This window comes from Anguilla anguilla, chromosome 1, assembly GCF_013347855.1.
Source record: "Anguilla anguilla isolate fAngAng1 chromosome 1, fAngAng1.pri, whole genome shotgun sequence".
In the NCBI taxonomy this organism is placed as follows: domain Eukaryota; kingdom Metazoa; phylum Chordata; class Actinopteri; order Anguilliformes; family Anguillidae; genus Anguilla; species Anguilla anguilla.
The window spans coordinates 6,474,765-6,489,325 of NC_049201.1; the positions used below are offsets into that span (position 1 = coordinate 6,474,765).

At 46.3% G+C, this 14,561-nt stretch overlaps 1 protein-coding gene across 1 annotated transcript in view; it reads left to right on the top strand.

Annotated features, from left to right (window-relative positions):
• Window positions 1–14,561, top strand: part of LOC118236646 (MAM domain-containing glycosylphosphatidylinositol anchor protein 1) — a 71,830-nt gene that overhangs the window by 20,309 nt on the left and 36,960 nt on the right. The window contains exons 6-7 of the mRNA XM_035435186.1: window positions 5,673–5,942; window positions 7,858–8,067. Of these exons, the coding sequence (XP_035291077.1) occupies window positions 5,673–5,942; window positions 7,858–8,067 (480 nt within the window). The remainder of the gene's footprint in view (window positions 1–5,672; window positions 5,943–7,857; window positions 8,068–14,561) is intronic.

The following is a 14,561-nucleotide window of genomic DNA, read 5'->3' on the forward strand; positions in this document are numbered from 1 at the left end:
ACAGCCGTAAGAGGGCATTCCAAGTCTAGGCCATCGTGCAGTGTGAGTACAGCCGTAAGAGGGCATTCCAAGTCTAGGCCATCGTGCAGTGTGAGTACAGCCGTAAGAGGGCATTCCAAGTCTAGGCCATCGTGCAGTGTGAGTACAGCCGTAAGAGGGCATTCCAAGTCTAGGCCATCGTGCAGTGTGAGTACAGCCGTAAGAGGGCATTCCAAGTCTAGGCCATCGTGCAGTGTGAGTACGGCCGTAAGAGGGCATTCCAGGTCTAGGCCATCGTGCAGTGTGAGTACAGCCGTAAGAGGGCATTCCAGGTCTAGGTCATCGTGCAGTGTGAGTACAGCCGTAAGAGGGCATTCCAGGTCTAGGCCATTGCGCAGTGTAAGTTCAGCACTAGAGTGTAGTCCAAAGTCCAGCTCATCGTGCAGTGTGAGTACAGCCGCAAGAGGGCATTCCAGGTCTAGGCCATTGCGCAGTGTAAGTTCAGCTCTAGAGTGTAGTCCAAAGTCCAGGTCATTGTGCAGTATGAGTACAGGTCTGGAGTGTAGACCAAGTCCAGATCAGCATACAGTGTAAGTTCAGCTCTAGAGTGTAGTCCATGTCCACGCCATCATGCAGTTTAAGTTCAGCTCTAGAGTGTAGCCCAAGTCCAGGTCAGCATGCAGTGTAAGTTCAGCTCTAGAGTGTAGCCCAAGTCCAGGGTCGCCATCCTGTGTAAGTTCAGCTCTGGAGTGCAGCTACACTGCGTTATTAACCAACGAAAACTCCAAAATCAATAATTCATCTCAAATCAGGTTGCCAGCATGATGCAAAGCTACTGCAACGTGCAAGTTCCAGCATTGACCCCATCAGCTTTAATTACCGGAGGGAATAAAAACCAGCGCGGGAGGATATTTCCGATGCTAGTTTCGCTTTTATGGGTGACTGAAAATAAATAATGAAATGCTAGCAAAGGCCCGGCCTTCACCAGAAAGCAGTAGTAAGGACACGTTTGTAAGGGACCGTGGGATACGTCTGCCTGGAGGCAGCCAGGAGTGTGGTCCTCTTTCAGTGTCAGTGTACCCCTGAATGTCTTCCTTCCTTTCACTCACTCTCCGCCTCGGTCTCTTCCCCCCTCTCTCGTCTTTCAATCTCACTTAGTCACCCCCCTCCCCCTCGTGTCATCCACTCTCGGTGCCTCATCCTTTTCTCTCTCTCTCTCTCTCTCTCTCTGTCTCTCTCTTGTCCTTTCTTCGAGGAGGGCTGCTTTGTCTACCCACTCTTTCTGTAAAAAGGCTTAGGGGACGAGCGTGTGTGTGTGTGTGTACAAGGTAAACGATGAGACTCAAAGTTGAACTTGGCGATTAAACCCTTGATTAAACTTCATGAGTAGACTCCCAAACTCTGTATAATGCGAGGGCTGGGCTATCGTTTTGGCCACGGGGAGTGATGTGCTGTGAAACTTAAGCGGTGTAATGTAACCTCCGGCAGAAGAACCGTTAACGACCGTAACCTTTCAGACATTACCGTAGCCTACACCTCCACACCTCCCGTCAGAGCTCCCTCTTTCCACCGGCGTTCTATATATCCTCTCCTTTCCTCTTCTTTCTCTCTCCATCTCTTTTCTGTCACTCGCTACTTCACTCCTTTTTCTCTGTCTCGCCCTGTCTCTATTTTTTTCTCTTGCTCTCTCACTCTCTCCCCATCTGTTTTCCCCTCTCCTTGTCTCTTTACCTTTTGTCTCCCCATTCTCTCTCTCCCAGGCCTGTCTCTCTCTCCCTCCCTCTCTCTCTCACTCTCTCTGTCTTTTTCTCTTTCACTCTCACTCTCTCCACCCCGCCCCCCCCCCCCCTCCACCCTTCCCTCCGTCCGTGCGCTATTCCTTCTTTTAGGCCCGTCGCTGGTGGCTGGCTGTGTCACCGGCGTTTAATAATCGCGGATGTGGCTGGGAGCGTGGCTCGGCTACAGAGGCTGATAATCAGCGCTCAAAATGGGCCTCCCGCCCTCCTTCCTATCTGTCACCGTACCAGACAGGAAACGGAGACAACCAGGCGTTTGCCTCCCACAGCGCCCACGTCCCTTCCAAAAAAACTCACCGTGCACTGACACCGGCACCGTTTTTTTATTTTTTTATTTTTTATAACACCTGCTGTTGAGACAGACAGAGAGTTTTATAAGGATGCGTTTGTGTATGTGCTTGGGTATCCACCTGCTGCTGTGGTGTCTGATTGGTCAAACTATGTGAAGTGCCCAGATGTAAATGCTGGATCAGTTGGTGGTGTACTGTACTGCATGGCTGACATGGTAATCATCTATTTTCCGTAATGCCAAGAAAATTGCTCTGATCGCTGAATTAATGACACCATATACATGCACAGTCAATGTTTGTGAATGTTAGAGAGGGTTGGGAGAACAGAAATTGGACTGTTTGAATATACACTGAAATCATTAGAGGATTTGAGTGTCTTTTTTGAGGGGGAAAGACAAGATAGATTCTTACCTCTTTTTTTCTACCCAGTTTTGTATAATTTGGTATTGTGCCTCTGGAATTGACATTGTACTACATGCCTATGTACTAGTGTGCTAATTCCACACTATATAGGTCACACAGCATTACAGCAGCTAGTTCTGATTACAGGAGAGGAATGTCTCCCACTGATCACAACTAGTAACCTGGGGTTGGAAAGTACACACATTTTTGCTGCTTTCAGATGTGGCTGTATATTGAAAAGATATACACTGCTGTGAAATCCATTCCTCATTGTATTTTCAAGGAAGTCCCTATATTTTCAATGTATTGCGGTGTATATAATTTTCAATAAGGCAAGGCAAACCGTACAGCTGTGGACTCTTGCTCATATTGAGCTAACGACCTCAAAACCCGCGCAAACCGGTTCTCTGCGCCTTTTGCCGAAAGTACCACTTTCGAGCCCATTAAGAGTGTTTTTAATCAGTTCCTTAATCATGCGATTCCTTCCGGTCTGTGTGCGTTTCGGGGTGAGCGCGCCTCACGGTATCATAACATCATATTGTGGCCCCACTAATGCGTGCGTGATTGTGAAAGCTGTGCGGGCGAGATCCGCGGCTCTGCCATGACGCCCGACCTCCTGGCTAATGGCATGCGGGCAGTCATTAGCGAAGGTGAATTTCTGACGGGTTAATTACACTTCGTTAGCGCCGGCGGCGCACGGCGGAGCCGCGCTCTGTCACACGCCGGGCCCGAAAGCGTAGAGCCCCCCCCCCCCCCCCCCCGCGCTCCTGTGGGAGGTGAGGCTCTGTCACCGCAGATCGTCGGCGGGGGGGAGCTCTGAAGTCAGCGCGCCGCGCGGTTCTTAGTCAGAGATCCCGCGCAGAGCCGGGCCGTCTCTCCGCGCCCGTCACCCAGCCGCTCTTAGTCAGAGATAATGAACAGAGTTCTGCCGTCTTCTTTTTTGTGTTCTGTCAAACGGCTCTTCTTAGAGTTCCTGGGCGATTTCGTAGAGTTCCTGGACAGAGTTCTGCCACCTCTTTTTATTCGGACATCCAGCTGTTCTTAGTTAGAGATAATGAACAGAGTTCTGCCGTCTTCTTTTTTTTGCTCTGTCAAACGGCTCTTCTTAGAGTTCCTGGGCGATTTCGTAGAGTTCCTGGACAGAGTTCTGCCATCTCTTTTTATTCGGACATCCAGCTGTTCTTAGTCAGAGATAATGAACAAAGTTCTGCCGTCTTCTTTTTTGTGTTCTGTCAAACGGCTCTTCTTAGAGTTCCTGGGCGATTTCGTAGAGTTCCTGGACAGAGTTCTGCCATCTCTTTTTATTCGGACATCCAGCTGTTCTTAGTTAGAGATAATGAACAGAGTTCTGCCGTCTTCTTTTTTGTGTTCTGCCAAACGGCTCTTCTTAGAGTTCCTGGGCGATCTCGTAGAGTTCCTGGACAGAGTTCTGCCATCTCTTTTTATTCGGACATCCAGCTGTTCTTAGTTAGAGATAATGAACAGAGTTCTGCCGTCTTTTCTTTTTTGTGTTCTGTCAAACGGCTCTTCTTAGAGTTCCTGGGCGATTTCGTAGAGTTCCTGGACAGAGTTCTGCCATCTCTTTTTATTCGGACATCCAGCTGTTCTTAGTTAGAGATAATGAACAGAGTTCTGCCGTCTTCTTTTTGTGTTCTGTCAAACGGCTCTTCCTAGAGTTCCTGGGCGATTTCGTAGAGTTCCTGGACAGAGTTCTGCCATCTCTTTTTAGTCGGACATCCAGCTGTTCTTAGTCAGAGATAATGAACAGAGTTCTGCCATCTCTTTTTATTTTGTCACCCAGTCCTTCTTAGAGTTCCTGGACAACTTCTTAGAGTTCCTGGACAGATGGTTCCTCTGCCATCTCTTTTTATTCGGTCATCCAGCTGTTCTTAGTCAGATCATGGACGGAGTTCTTTGCAGACAAGAAATGAATGGTGGCAACTTGAAACAGACTGCTTTCACCACAAATCTAATTCAGGGTCCCCATTTATTACACTTTTTATGCGACATACTGAATATTCGATTTCTCCACAAGTTCAACGCGGGCTCCTTTTGACAACTCTAGTCAAAAATCAAAAGTCAGAAACAGGCAAAATTAACATTATTGTGCTGGAAAACAAAAAAGCCATTTGAAAAACAGAAAAACGTATATCCTCTGTGATGTATAACCAGCAGCCTGAATAATAGAAATGCGCTTTGGCCCAAACTGAGGGGTCAGTCTGTTTTGCAGTTTTCCTTTTCCTGTTTTGCTCGGGGCTGCTTTTGGCTGGGTCCTCCTGTCAGACCAGCCCTGCCGAGAAGAATATTCTCATTTAGCACTTGGCTGAGTACGCAGCTCGTTTTTCTACTTTATTCCGTGCTTGCTTCCCTATCGCTTATTTACTTCAGCTAAATACATTTGTTGTGAGAACAAAAAACTGACTCATCACACTGTGACTGCTGTGGTCCAGCCTTCACCTGTCCTTTGGAAAGATTATGAACACTGTTGTGTTTGATAAGGAGAACAGGCCATTCGGCCCATCTCGGCTCCCCAGTCTAGCTAGCAGCTGTGCTCGCTCTTGTCCCAGGAGAGCTGCCAGGGTCTGCTCGGTTTTTGTTTTCAGGCAAAAATCAATTTCCCAAATCAGACCAAAGCTCGAGGTTGCGGTGACCTTTGGTTGTCTGCCTGACCAGACTGTCTAATGGCTAATGTCTGGTGTCTAATTTGACCTGTAGGAGGAAGAAGGTAGACATGTTTGCGTATGTCAGTGTACTGTATGTATTACTTTTGACTTATTCTTGTCTTGGCCTTTGATGTATGTTGATAGTGTTGCCTTCCGTGCTGGCGGCAGTGTAGTATAATGGGCAAGGAGTTGGTCTTGTAATCTGAAGGTCACAGGTTTGATTCCTGGGTAGGACACTGCCATTGTATTCTTGAGCAAGGTACTTAACCTGCATGTCTTCAGTATATATCCGGCTGTATACATGGATGCAATGTAAAATGCCATGTAAAAAGTTCTGTAAGACGCTCTGGATAAGGGAGTCTGCACAATGCCTGTAATGTACCGTAAATAAATGTGCCCACTTTTTGGGATTAATGAAGTTGTGCTACTACTTATGCTAAGTGTAATAATCTGCTGAAATTAACCAGTTGATCACCGACCAGTGAAATCCTGCCATGTTCTGCGGTCCTGCCCCTGATTTCGTGAGTCTGTCTCTGTCACAGACGCCCCCATCGTGGACCCGCCGTCGCTGGACGTGCGGTCGCCGAGCAACCTGCCGGTGACGCTGCGATGCGCGGTGCTGAAGTCGAACCCGCAGCGCGTGGCCCGCGTGTCCTGGCTGGTGAACGGGCGGGCGCTGCGCCCCGAGGCGCTCGGCACGCAGGACCCGCCGCAGCTGCGCATCGAGAACCTGCGTCCCGGCAACAACGGCACCTACGAGTGCAGCATCAACAACGGCGTGGGGAGCTCCTCCTGCATCTTTAACGTGTCCGGTAAGCCCCGCCCCGCCCCGCCCTGCCCAGCCCCGCCCCTCAATGCCCCTCAATGCCCCGCCCCGCCCTGCCCAGCCCCACCCCACAATGCCCCGCCCCACCTCTCCAGCACCCCCCCTGACCCCAACTCCCAGCCCCAGCCCACTGGACCTTGGACTCCCTGAAAAAAAGGTACATGAAAGAGCCTAAAAAGATACAAACGCTTGTCACTGGGCTGGTACCCAACAGGTATATAAAATTGTACCCCTAGCCAGCAGTACACATTTTATTTGTACCTTTTTTTTGCTTGTGAAAGTTACTTATTGCTACCCAAAATAGAACATTTGGGAAATGTATTTGTTAAAGAAGGAAAATCTACCTCCTCTGTCCCTTTATTTCTGACAGCGTGGCAAAAAAAACCTTCCAGCTGATTCGTGAAATTTCAGCAGCAGGTCTGCAGCGGGTATGATAGCATCTGTTCTGGCTTCAAATATTTTTACTAGAGTGAGTTTGACCACACTGTCTCGTGTTCGAGGCACTCTTGTCACATAGGTGCCAACCAGAGTACAGCTATTTTTTGACGGGGGGGGGGGGGGGGGGGGGGGGGGGCGGGGGGGAGGAATTGAAATGGCAAGTTAAAAGTTGTTTGGAAACCTTGTGCTCAGAATATAGCGTTGAGTACTCTCTTAGTGGCGTTGAAACAAAGAAACACCAAAAAAGAAGTCTGACCTGTCATAACAGGATATGCTGTGAGATAAATTCGGTCGGCTGTATATTCACAAGTGATTCATATTATAAAGCGCTCATTAAGTCCTCCTCTGGGTGCTTTGAGTTTAGCGTGCTCTCCACCTAAAAAGTGTTGTAAAAACGTTAATGAGGCATATTTCTGTCAGCCGATGCTTCCCTTTCCAGAGAACTGTAATACTGTGCATGCACCTTCTTACACGTATGGGGACAAATTCAGAAATATGAAAATATGCTTAAGCGCATCTGCACCTATAATTTCATTATGAACGTGTAATGTTTTTTACGGCCGAACGTTTTGCTTGTAAAATCAGCGTGTTTCTAAAATGACTCGCGCTTATTTTCTTTTTTGCTTTAGCTTGGACTTGGAAAATAAGCAGAGCGGATTTAAAAAAAAAAAAAAAAAATAGCACCCAGACCTGCGTTGCCTCTGCTGACTGATGAGCCTTTCCTGGGCGTGCTCCGCCGAACGTTCTCCTTTCTTATTGATTTCGTTCAGAAAGCCTTCTGCCGGGGCTTCTGTTTGAATGAATATGCTTAAAATAATATAGAGAACAGGCCGTTTATACGAGCCTATCAGTCTGGCCTGTCGTCACCGCTGGAACGTTCAGGCGGGTTATGGGCCGCACATTGCATGCTTTGCAGCTTTTTAAATATTTGCTGTGCTGACATCGTATGCATATTAATTTTGATCCAGGAAGTGAGCTGTATATGCTGTCTCAATGTACTTTTCCAGCAGACCTGTGGTCCAGACCTGGGTCAAATACGTATTTGTTTGGGATTCAAGTACTTTTCTGTGCTCTATTGATCTTGCCTGGTGTAACTGAACCTGTCGATATGACCAGAAGGCGGGGTTTGCATTTTTTGAGAGTATTTCGTTGGTTTCAGTACACCAGACAAGATCAACAGAGCAAAGAAAAGCATTTGAATCCAAAATAAATATGTATTCGACACAGGTCTGCTGTGGTCCTGTTTCTCTTGAGATCTGTGACATGGGAGAGTTAAAAAAAAAAAAAAAAGATTAATTTGGCTTTCAGAATGTATGTGCTGAGCCTGGGCCTTGCGTTCCTTCACAGGAGAGAAGGCCGCATTAATGAAGTCCCAGTTTATAATGCACAAAACCACAAACCCAGCTTTATCGGTAGATCTAATTACTTTCGACCGACTAGCCACTCTTCTTTTTTTACTGCAGCTCGGCCTTACAACCCAGAGTTCTACTACGATACGCCCAACCCCATACGCGTCCAAAAGGACAACAACTACTCCTACAACCTGCAGTGGACGCAGAAGGAGCCGACCGCGGTGGACCGGATTGTCGGCTACTGGATTAACTGCCAGGTGGGCGATATGAACACAACAACTGACACATCCGGGCGGGGCATCTCTCTGACGAAGACAAAGCGTCTGACACGCACCAGCCTCATTTCCAGCCTGTTGCTGATTGGCTAGGCCTACAGAGCCTCTCTCTCTCTTTCTTTCTGTCTCACACACACATACACACGCACACTTACAGAACACACACACACAGACGCAAATATGTGCACCTTGAAAAAAAAACAACATATTTATGTAATGGATAGAATCTTTTTTTTTTCCTCTCCTTTCCTCCAGTTTCCTTCTCCGTATATATTTTGCGTTCACTCTGTGTTTCTCTCTTCTTCTCCCCCTCTCCTGCTCTCCTTGGGGTGTACCTAGCATCTGTGGATTCAGTCTCCCCCTCTCTCTCTCTCTCTCTCTCTCTCCAGTCGCTGTCTCCCTTCATCTCTCTCTCACTCTCTCTCTCTCTCTCTCTCTCTCCCTCTCTCTCTGTCCCAAGTCGCTCTCTCATCTCTCGCTCGCACACAGCACACACTTTCTCCATCCCTGTTATTGACTGTTTGCGCGAGTGGAATAAGTGAAATAAATAAACGTGCGCTCTCATAATTTGGGCCGGGGGAAAAGGCTGGCCGTGTAGGGAGCGGACAGCCGATCGATCGCGGCTTGTTCTGCATTAACAAGGTTCTGTGAGCGCCCCGATCTCCCTTCTCTCTCCCGCTCCGTCTGTCCCTCTCTCTCTCTCTCTCTCCCTCCCTCCCTCCGTTTCTCCCTCTGCCACCTTCCCCCACTCTGCTTTAATTGATCACAGGAGAACCTGCAGCATAGTGTGTGGTTAGACCAGCTGTTCTCTCTTCTCCTTGACTTATCAAAACTCTCGGTCTCTAATTCGAACGCAGCCGTGTAAACACTCCTACAGCATTCTTGTTATCTCATTAAACAAGCATTTAACAAAAATAATTAATGTAATGTTTTGTTAATTTTATCATCAGTAGTTTTTTTTTTTTAGAAAAACATGCTAAATGATTTAATTGTTTTAAAGAAAGCAATAACAAATCATATTTTATCGTTCTAATGTAATGCTATTTTAAAAATAGAAAATACCAATTATGATTCCAATTATAACTATTCGTTGGAGTGCAGTGGAAACCATATCAGGAGCTCGCTGGGTTGTAATAGTTCTCAGCTCCATGCTGTAATGCCTTACTATCAAACCGTTGTTAAATGGCAGTTGCAAAATTAAATGGTACATGACAGCTTTTATCTGTCCATGCCGTGCCTGGTTACTTAGTTTTCCTCATTTGGTTTTTTATCTATGCTTCCACCAGTGCTCCACTCAAATTTCCTTTTTCTCTGCAGGTCGGATATGCATCAGATTTGTATTCGACCTGCAGAATTCCCTGTTGTACATCTGTGTGCGTGACATCACACATATGCGTGCATGTCATCACACATATGTGTGCATGACATCACACATCTGTGCGTGCAACATCACACATCTGTGTACATCAAACATTTGCTTTGAAAATGAAGCTCAACTGTGGACTGTTTTTTTTTTCTACCACTTCCTCGTGTCTACATTTTTTTTTTCTGTTGGCCAAGTCAGTTCTAGTTGATATTACCTTGAGGATGTTCTTTGAAATGAAAAGGGCGCTTTCCAATTTTATTGTAGAATGCAACTGGCTACATCACCGTGTTTCTACAGCGGCCTGTTTTGCGCTTGACGTTTTTGGAATATTTCTGTATCCATTATTTTTTAACACGTCAACAAGAAAAAAGAAGAAAAAAAAAAAAACACAAAGCGTTTCTTCCTCCCCCTGCGATGAGAAGGGAATTGAGAGCGAGCCAGACGTCGGTGTTTGCAGGTATCGTTCAGGTATCGTTCAGCCGGCCCCTAGGATGTTTCTGCTAAAACAAACTCTTCCGCTGGAAAAAAAACGTTTGTTCCCCGCGCTCGTGTATTACTGCCGGCCCGGGTGCTGCGTGCGCTCTGCCACCTCTGCTGCTGCTAGAACTCGAGAGGAATTGGAAAAAAATAAAAAATAAAAACGCCCGACCGAGACCTTTATTTGCACTCGAACAAAGACATCAGCGATTCAGAGATCTGGCCAGGAGTGAGCGAGCTAAAAAAGAAAAGAAAAGAAAAGAAAAAAAAAGAGGAAAAAGTAACTTGATGAATTATACAGAACGTAAAGATTCGTTGGGAGGGAGAGGGATTAGTAAGGTTTCTTTTTTAGGCTGAATGGCTAATCTGCCCCTGTTTATGAGCCTTAAGTACAAGTCGGCTGGGACTCTGCCATTAACAAACTGTACTCTTTTCCGTAATGCTTTAACTCCTCAACGTGTAGATTTGTTCTCAGTGGGGGGTGGAAAAAAAGGTTTGTAGACATAATGTGGGGATACTACAGATAAATGCTTTTTTTGTAGTTTGGAGATACAGCAAGTAGGAGATTAGTGTGAAGTGGGGGTGCTACCTTTTTTTACCCTATCGGCTCCAAGAACCATTCGATAGCGGCAGAGTTCTGCAGTGAGCTGTTATTCCTAAGTCCAGAAAAAGAATCTGCAGCCCAAATTTTCGGTTGTTTTTACATTTTGCCTGGTCCTGTGCCCTTTTCTGTATGAGAGGACAGCCCAAAAGTGTCCGTCAGAGCCATCAAGACATTTTCATATCACAGACTGAAAACTGCAGTCACCTTTCTTACGTCTGCACCGCTGATTTGTTTCCGTCGGCCTTGCTAAAATGTATTTGAAATGGTACTGTGTGTTTACGTGGAGTGAGGGGTTCTTCCTCAGCATCATGAGTGTCTCTTCAGTGCTATTATTAAGCCTATATAGATACATTTTGGCCTTTGCTGTGCTTTAAACTGTCATTGCTTCCACAGGGAGACCTGTGGGAACAATGAAAATGTCACCTATAATACCTTAAATGCAAATAAAATAAAATAAAATAGGGGAGCTGTGTTTGTTTTTAAATTGGTACTGCTAAATACAGCCAGTAATTAAATGATTTTAGAAGAATTCTGAAGTAACTAGTGGTGATACTTATGTTACTGACATTAAAATGTGCTTACAAACATTTCTTAACATTTTATTGATAATTAATATAACACTCCTTCCTTTTGTTTTACTTTTTCTAAGTGCTCCTGTCAATATCAATTCCCTTTTAAAAATCACAAGTGCGCATTGATTTTCAAATATATTGCAGCTTTTTTCAGTTTGAAGCATATCACCTCTCTGTTTAAAAAATCACGAACACTCCAAAGATATTTGTCTTATTCTGGAAAAAAGACTGAACTGATGCTGTTTAAAGGTTGAGGATCAATACGAATTAGCTGCATAAAATGAATATTCAAGTGCATCATGGTGAAAATGTGTTAAAGCCAAACGAACAGATCTTTATTTAGCTGAGGCTTGAGGAAAATTCCCTGTGGAGAATAAGAGTTCACTGTCTGTCGCCCTCCACCATCAGCATGATGTGCCATGCGTATATTCAAACATCTGCAAGCTCTGCCTTTGTGCATTACACATTCAAACACATGCTTACACACACACACACACTCAAGCAATACAGTCATATGCACGCACACCACACATATACAAACGCACACTCTCAAGCATGTACAGTCATGTGCACGCACAGACGCACACACACACACACTCTCGCACACTCACGCACACACACTCTCTCTCTCACACACACATACCCACAGACACACACACTCTCTCCCTCTCACACACACACACACACACTCTCTCTCACACACACACACACACACACACACACACAGTCATATATAATCACACTGCAGGCCTCCCTGCCTTGCTCCTCCCACACACACAGGCCTGCGGTCCAGTCACTTCAGCGGTAACGTGTCATTATCTCCCGCCGCTCGCCATTACCGCCTCCCCCCCCGTTACTGCGACGCTCCCATCCCCCCCCCCCCCCCCTCGGCTATCTGTGTTCCGCGGTGGGGGCCTCTAAGTGAAACGCCCGCCGCCGTGAGTCAATCTGCCCTGACTCCCCGACCACTTTGCGGGGGTACGCGCATGAAGGGGGCGGGGAGGGGGGGAGGGGGGTGTCCCCGTGCCGTCCCAGCACGCCTGATGACCTCACGCCATCCCCGCGTCGCCGCCCAGCTGGGCACACAAGCGAGGCCACGTTGAGCCAGGCGGAGGTGAAGAGGCAGAGCCTGGGCTGAAGCCTATATATAGAGGTGTGCTACGGATAGCGCCCCCCCCCCCGGTGCCAGGGCTAGGCTAACACCGCCGCCGGCCTCTCTCCCTCTCTCCCCTGCCCCCTATCCTCCCGTCTCGGGGGGAGAGATGGAGAGGGGAGCGCGTATGTGCCGGAGGGGGAAACAGAGAGGTGTGGAAGTTACGGTGGTAGGGTGCGCTCTTCGAAAAAAAAAAAGGTATGAAAACGTACTTAAAAAAAAAAGGTGGAAACCCTCTACACTGGGGTGGCACTCTGTGGGCCCATAAAAATGTACCCCTAGCCAGTAATGCGTAATACATATGTAGCTTTTTAAGCTCGCAAGCGGTACTTATTAGTACCCAAATAGAGTCATAATTACACATTTCAGGGTACACTTGGGAAATTTGTTCCTTTAAGAACAAATATGTACCACCAGCTTCTGCTGCTGGTCGGGGCGATGATGATTACGAGGATGATAATGGAGGCCATGATGATGATTATAAAGGTGGCCACTGCAATTGTAGTATCGTTTCTGCTGTATTTTTATGATTATAGATAAAGAGCATGTTTGAGTTGTTTTGTCATATTCTGCATATTGAAGATTCTCTTGTGGATCTTGCAGATGAAGTATTGTCAGATCAGAATCAAGCAGGCAAGCAATACACTCCAGAATCACACATACACACACACACACACACGCACTCTCACACACACACACACACACACACACACACACACACACACACACGCACACACTCACAAACCAGCACATACTGTATAAGCATCAGTGCGCGTACAGCGGCTAGCAAACATGCACAGATACACATCCTGCTCTCCATCCTTCTGCACTGCTGCACCCTGGTCTCAGAGACCCCCAGAGAAATGCTCCTTTCCACCCGTATTATTGGAAAACCTTTTTTTAGATCACGGCTGATTTATGAAATGGCCATAAACAATAGATGAAAATGTGTCACGTTCGGGAGAACAGCTTGTTTAAGATACACAGCGCGCTACATTTATCTTTAAAAAAAAATAAAAAATAAAAATAACAGTCCCTGTTTTCTGTTTCCCACTTATAAAGAAACAAAATGGAGGTTGCTCTTGTGCATGACTGGGTGCTGTACCAAACTTTTCCCGCTCAGTCAACTGTTCTCTTGATTATGTGGGGAAATGTTCAGCTTGTGTCTCCTCACCGGCTCCTGTACGTTGCATCTCTACCAGACCTGGGTCAAATACGTATTTGTTCTGGATTCAGATATTTTCTCTGCGCTCTATTGATCTTGCCTGGTGCCAATATGACCAGAAGGCGGGGTTTGCACTTTCTGAGAGTATTTTCATTGGTTCCAATGTGCTCTACACATGCAAAAGAAAATGTCCTAAGGACAGATGGTATGAACGGGTTGCGATATTCAGTGGAAAAAGGGGGAAGTAGAGGAAAGAGAGCCTTTTGCTATTGCTTTTTTTTTTTTTGCTATTCACCAAACATTTAGTAAATTCAACACATAACTCCCTGAGCTTTTAAAGCGCTGTCTAGCTACTCTGAAACACAAGACGGAGAAAGAGGTATTGCACATACAGGCTGGTAATCGCACAGAAACAAGGTGTTTGGAAATGTCCCCCACTGCTCACGGGGCTGCGTGCAGGTTCTGCTCCAAGAAATATTTGTTTGAAAATCAAAGACTTTCTTCTCGTGGGTTATAATGCTATAACCCGAAATGAATAAACGTTCCTACTTTTTGTTAGTGTAAGTGCTTTTCAGAAACACGTTTTAGCAAGACAGCGAGCGCCAAAACGATCTTGCCAAACCGCGTTTGTAAAGACCTAGCACAGTTTTTAGTAGGTCAAATGTTGAGTGAATCCAAGCCTCCGATCGTTGGGGACCTGGGGCTTTCTCATTTTTCTGTACTTGGCGTGATGATCCTCAGGTTTTTAAGGACACCAAAAAGCAGAAGTTGGAAGAACAAACACTTTCCTTGGCTTAGTTGCCGTCTCTGTTTCCTGGACAAAGCTACACCATCTGACTCCTTTTCCACAACCCGTGTTAGCAGAGATGTCAGGGCATAGTCTCATATTCATGTGAGGATGTTTTTTTTTTTTTTATGCAGAAAGTTTTTAATACACATAATAGCTTGCCAGATCATGCAGTAGAAAGTGAGACCTTTGGGCTGTGTGCTAAGTAAGCTTTAGGCTTTGGTGAAAATGGGAAAAAAAGGCCTTTATTTTATCAATCACCCATTATTGAAGATATGTCTATAGCATTAGAATGTGGGCCTCCATCTCTGTGGCGTGTGTTGACCTGTGCCTCCATCTCTTGGACTGTTACTCTGCACTAGGTGTACCCCCTTATTTTGGGCGTGTCCCCCAGGAGTCCCTCGTGTGACCAAAGC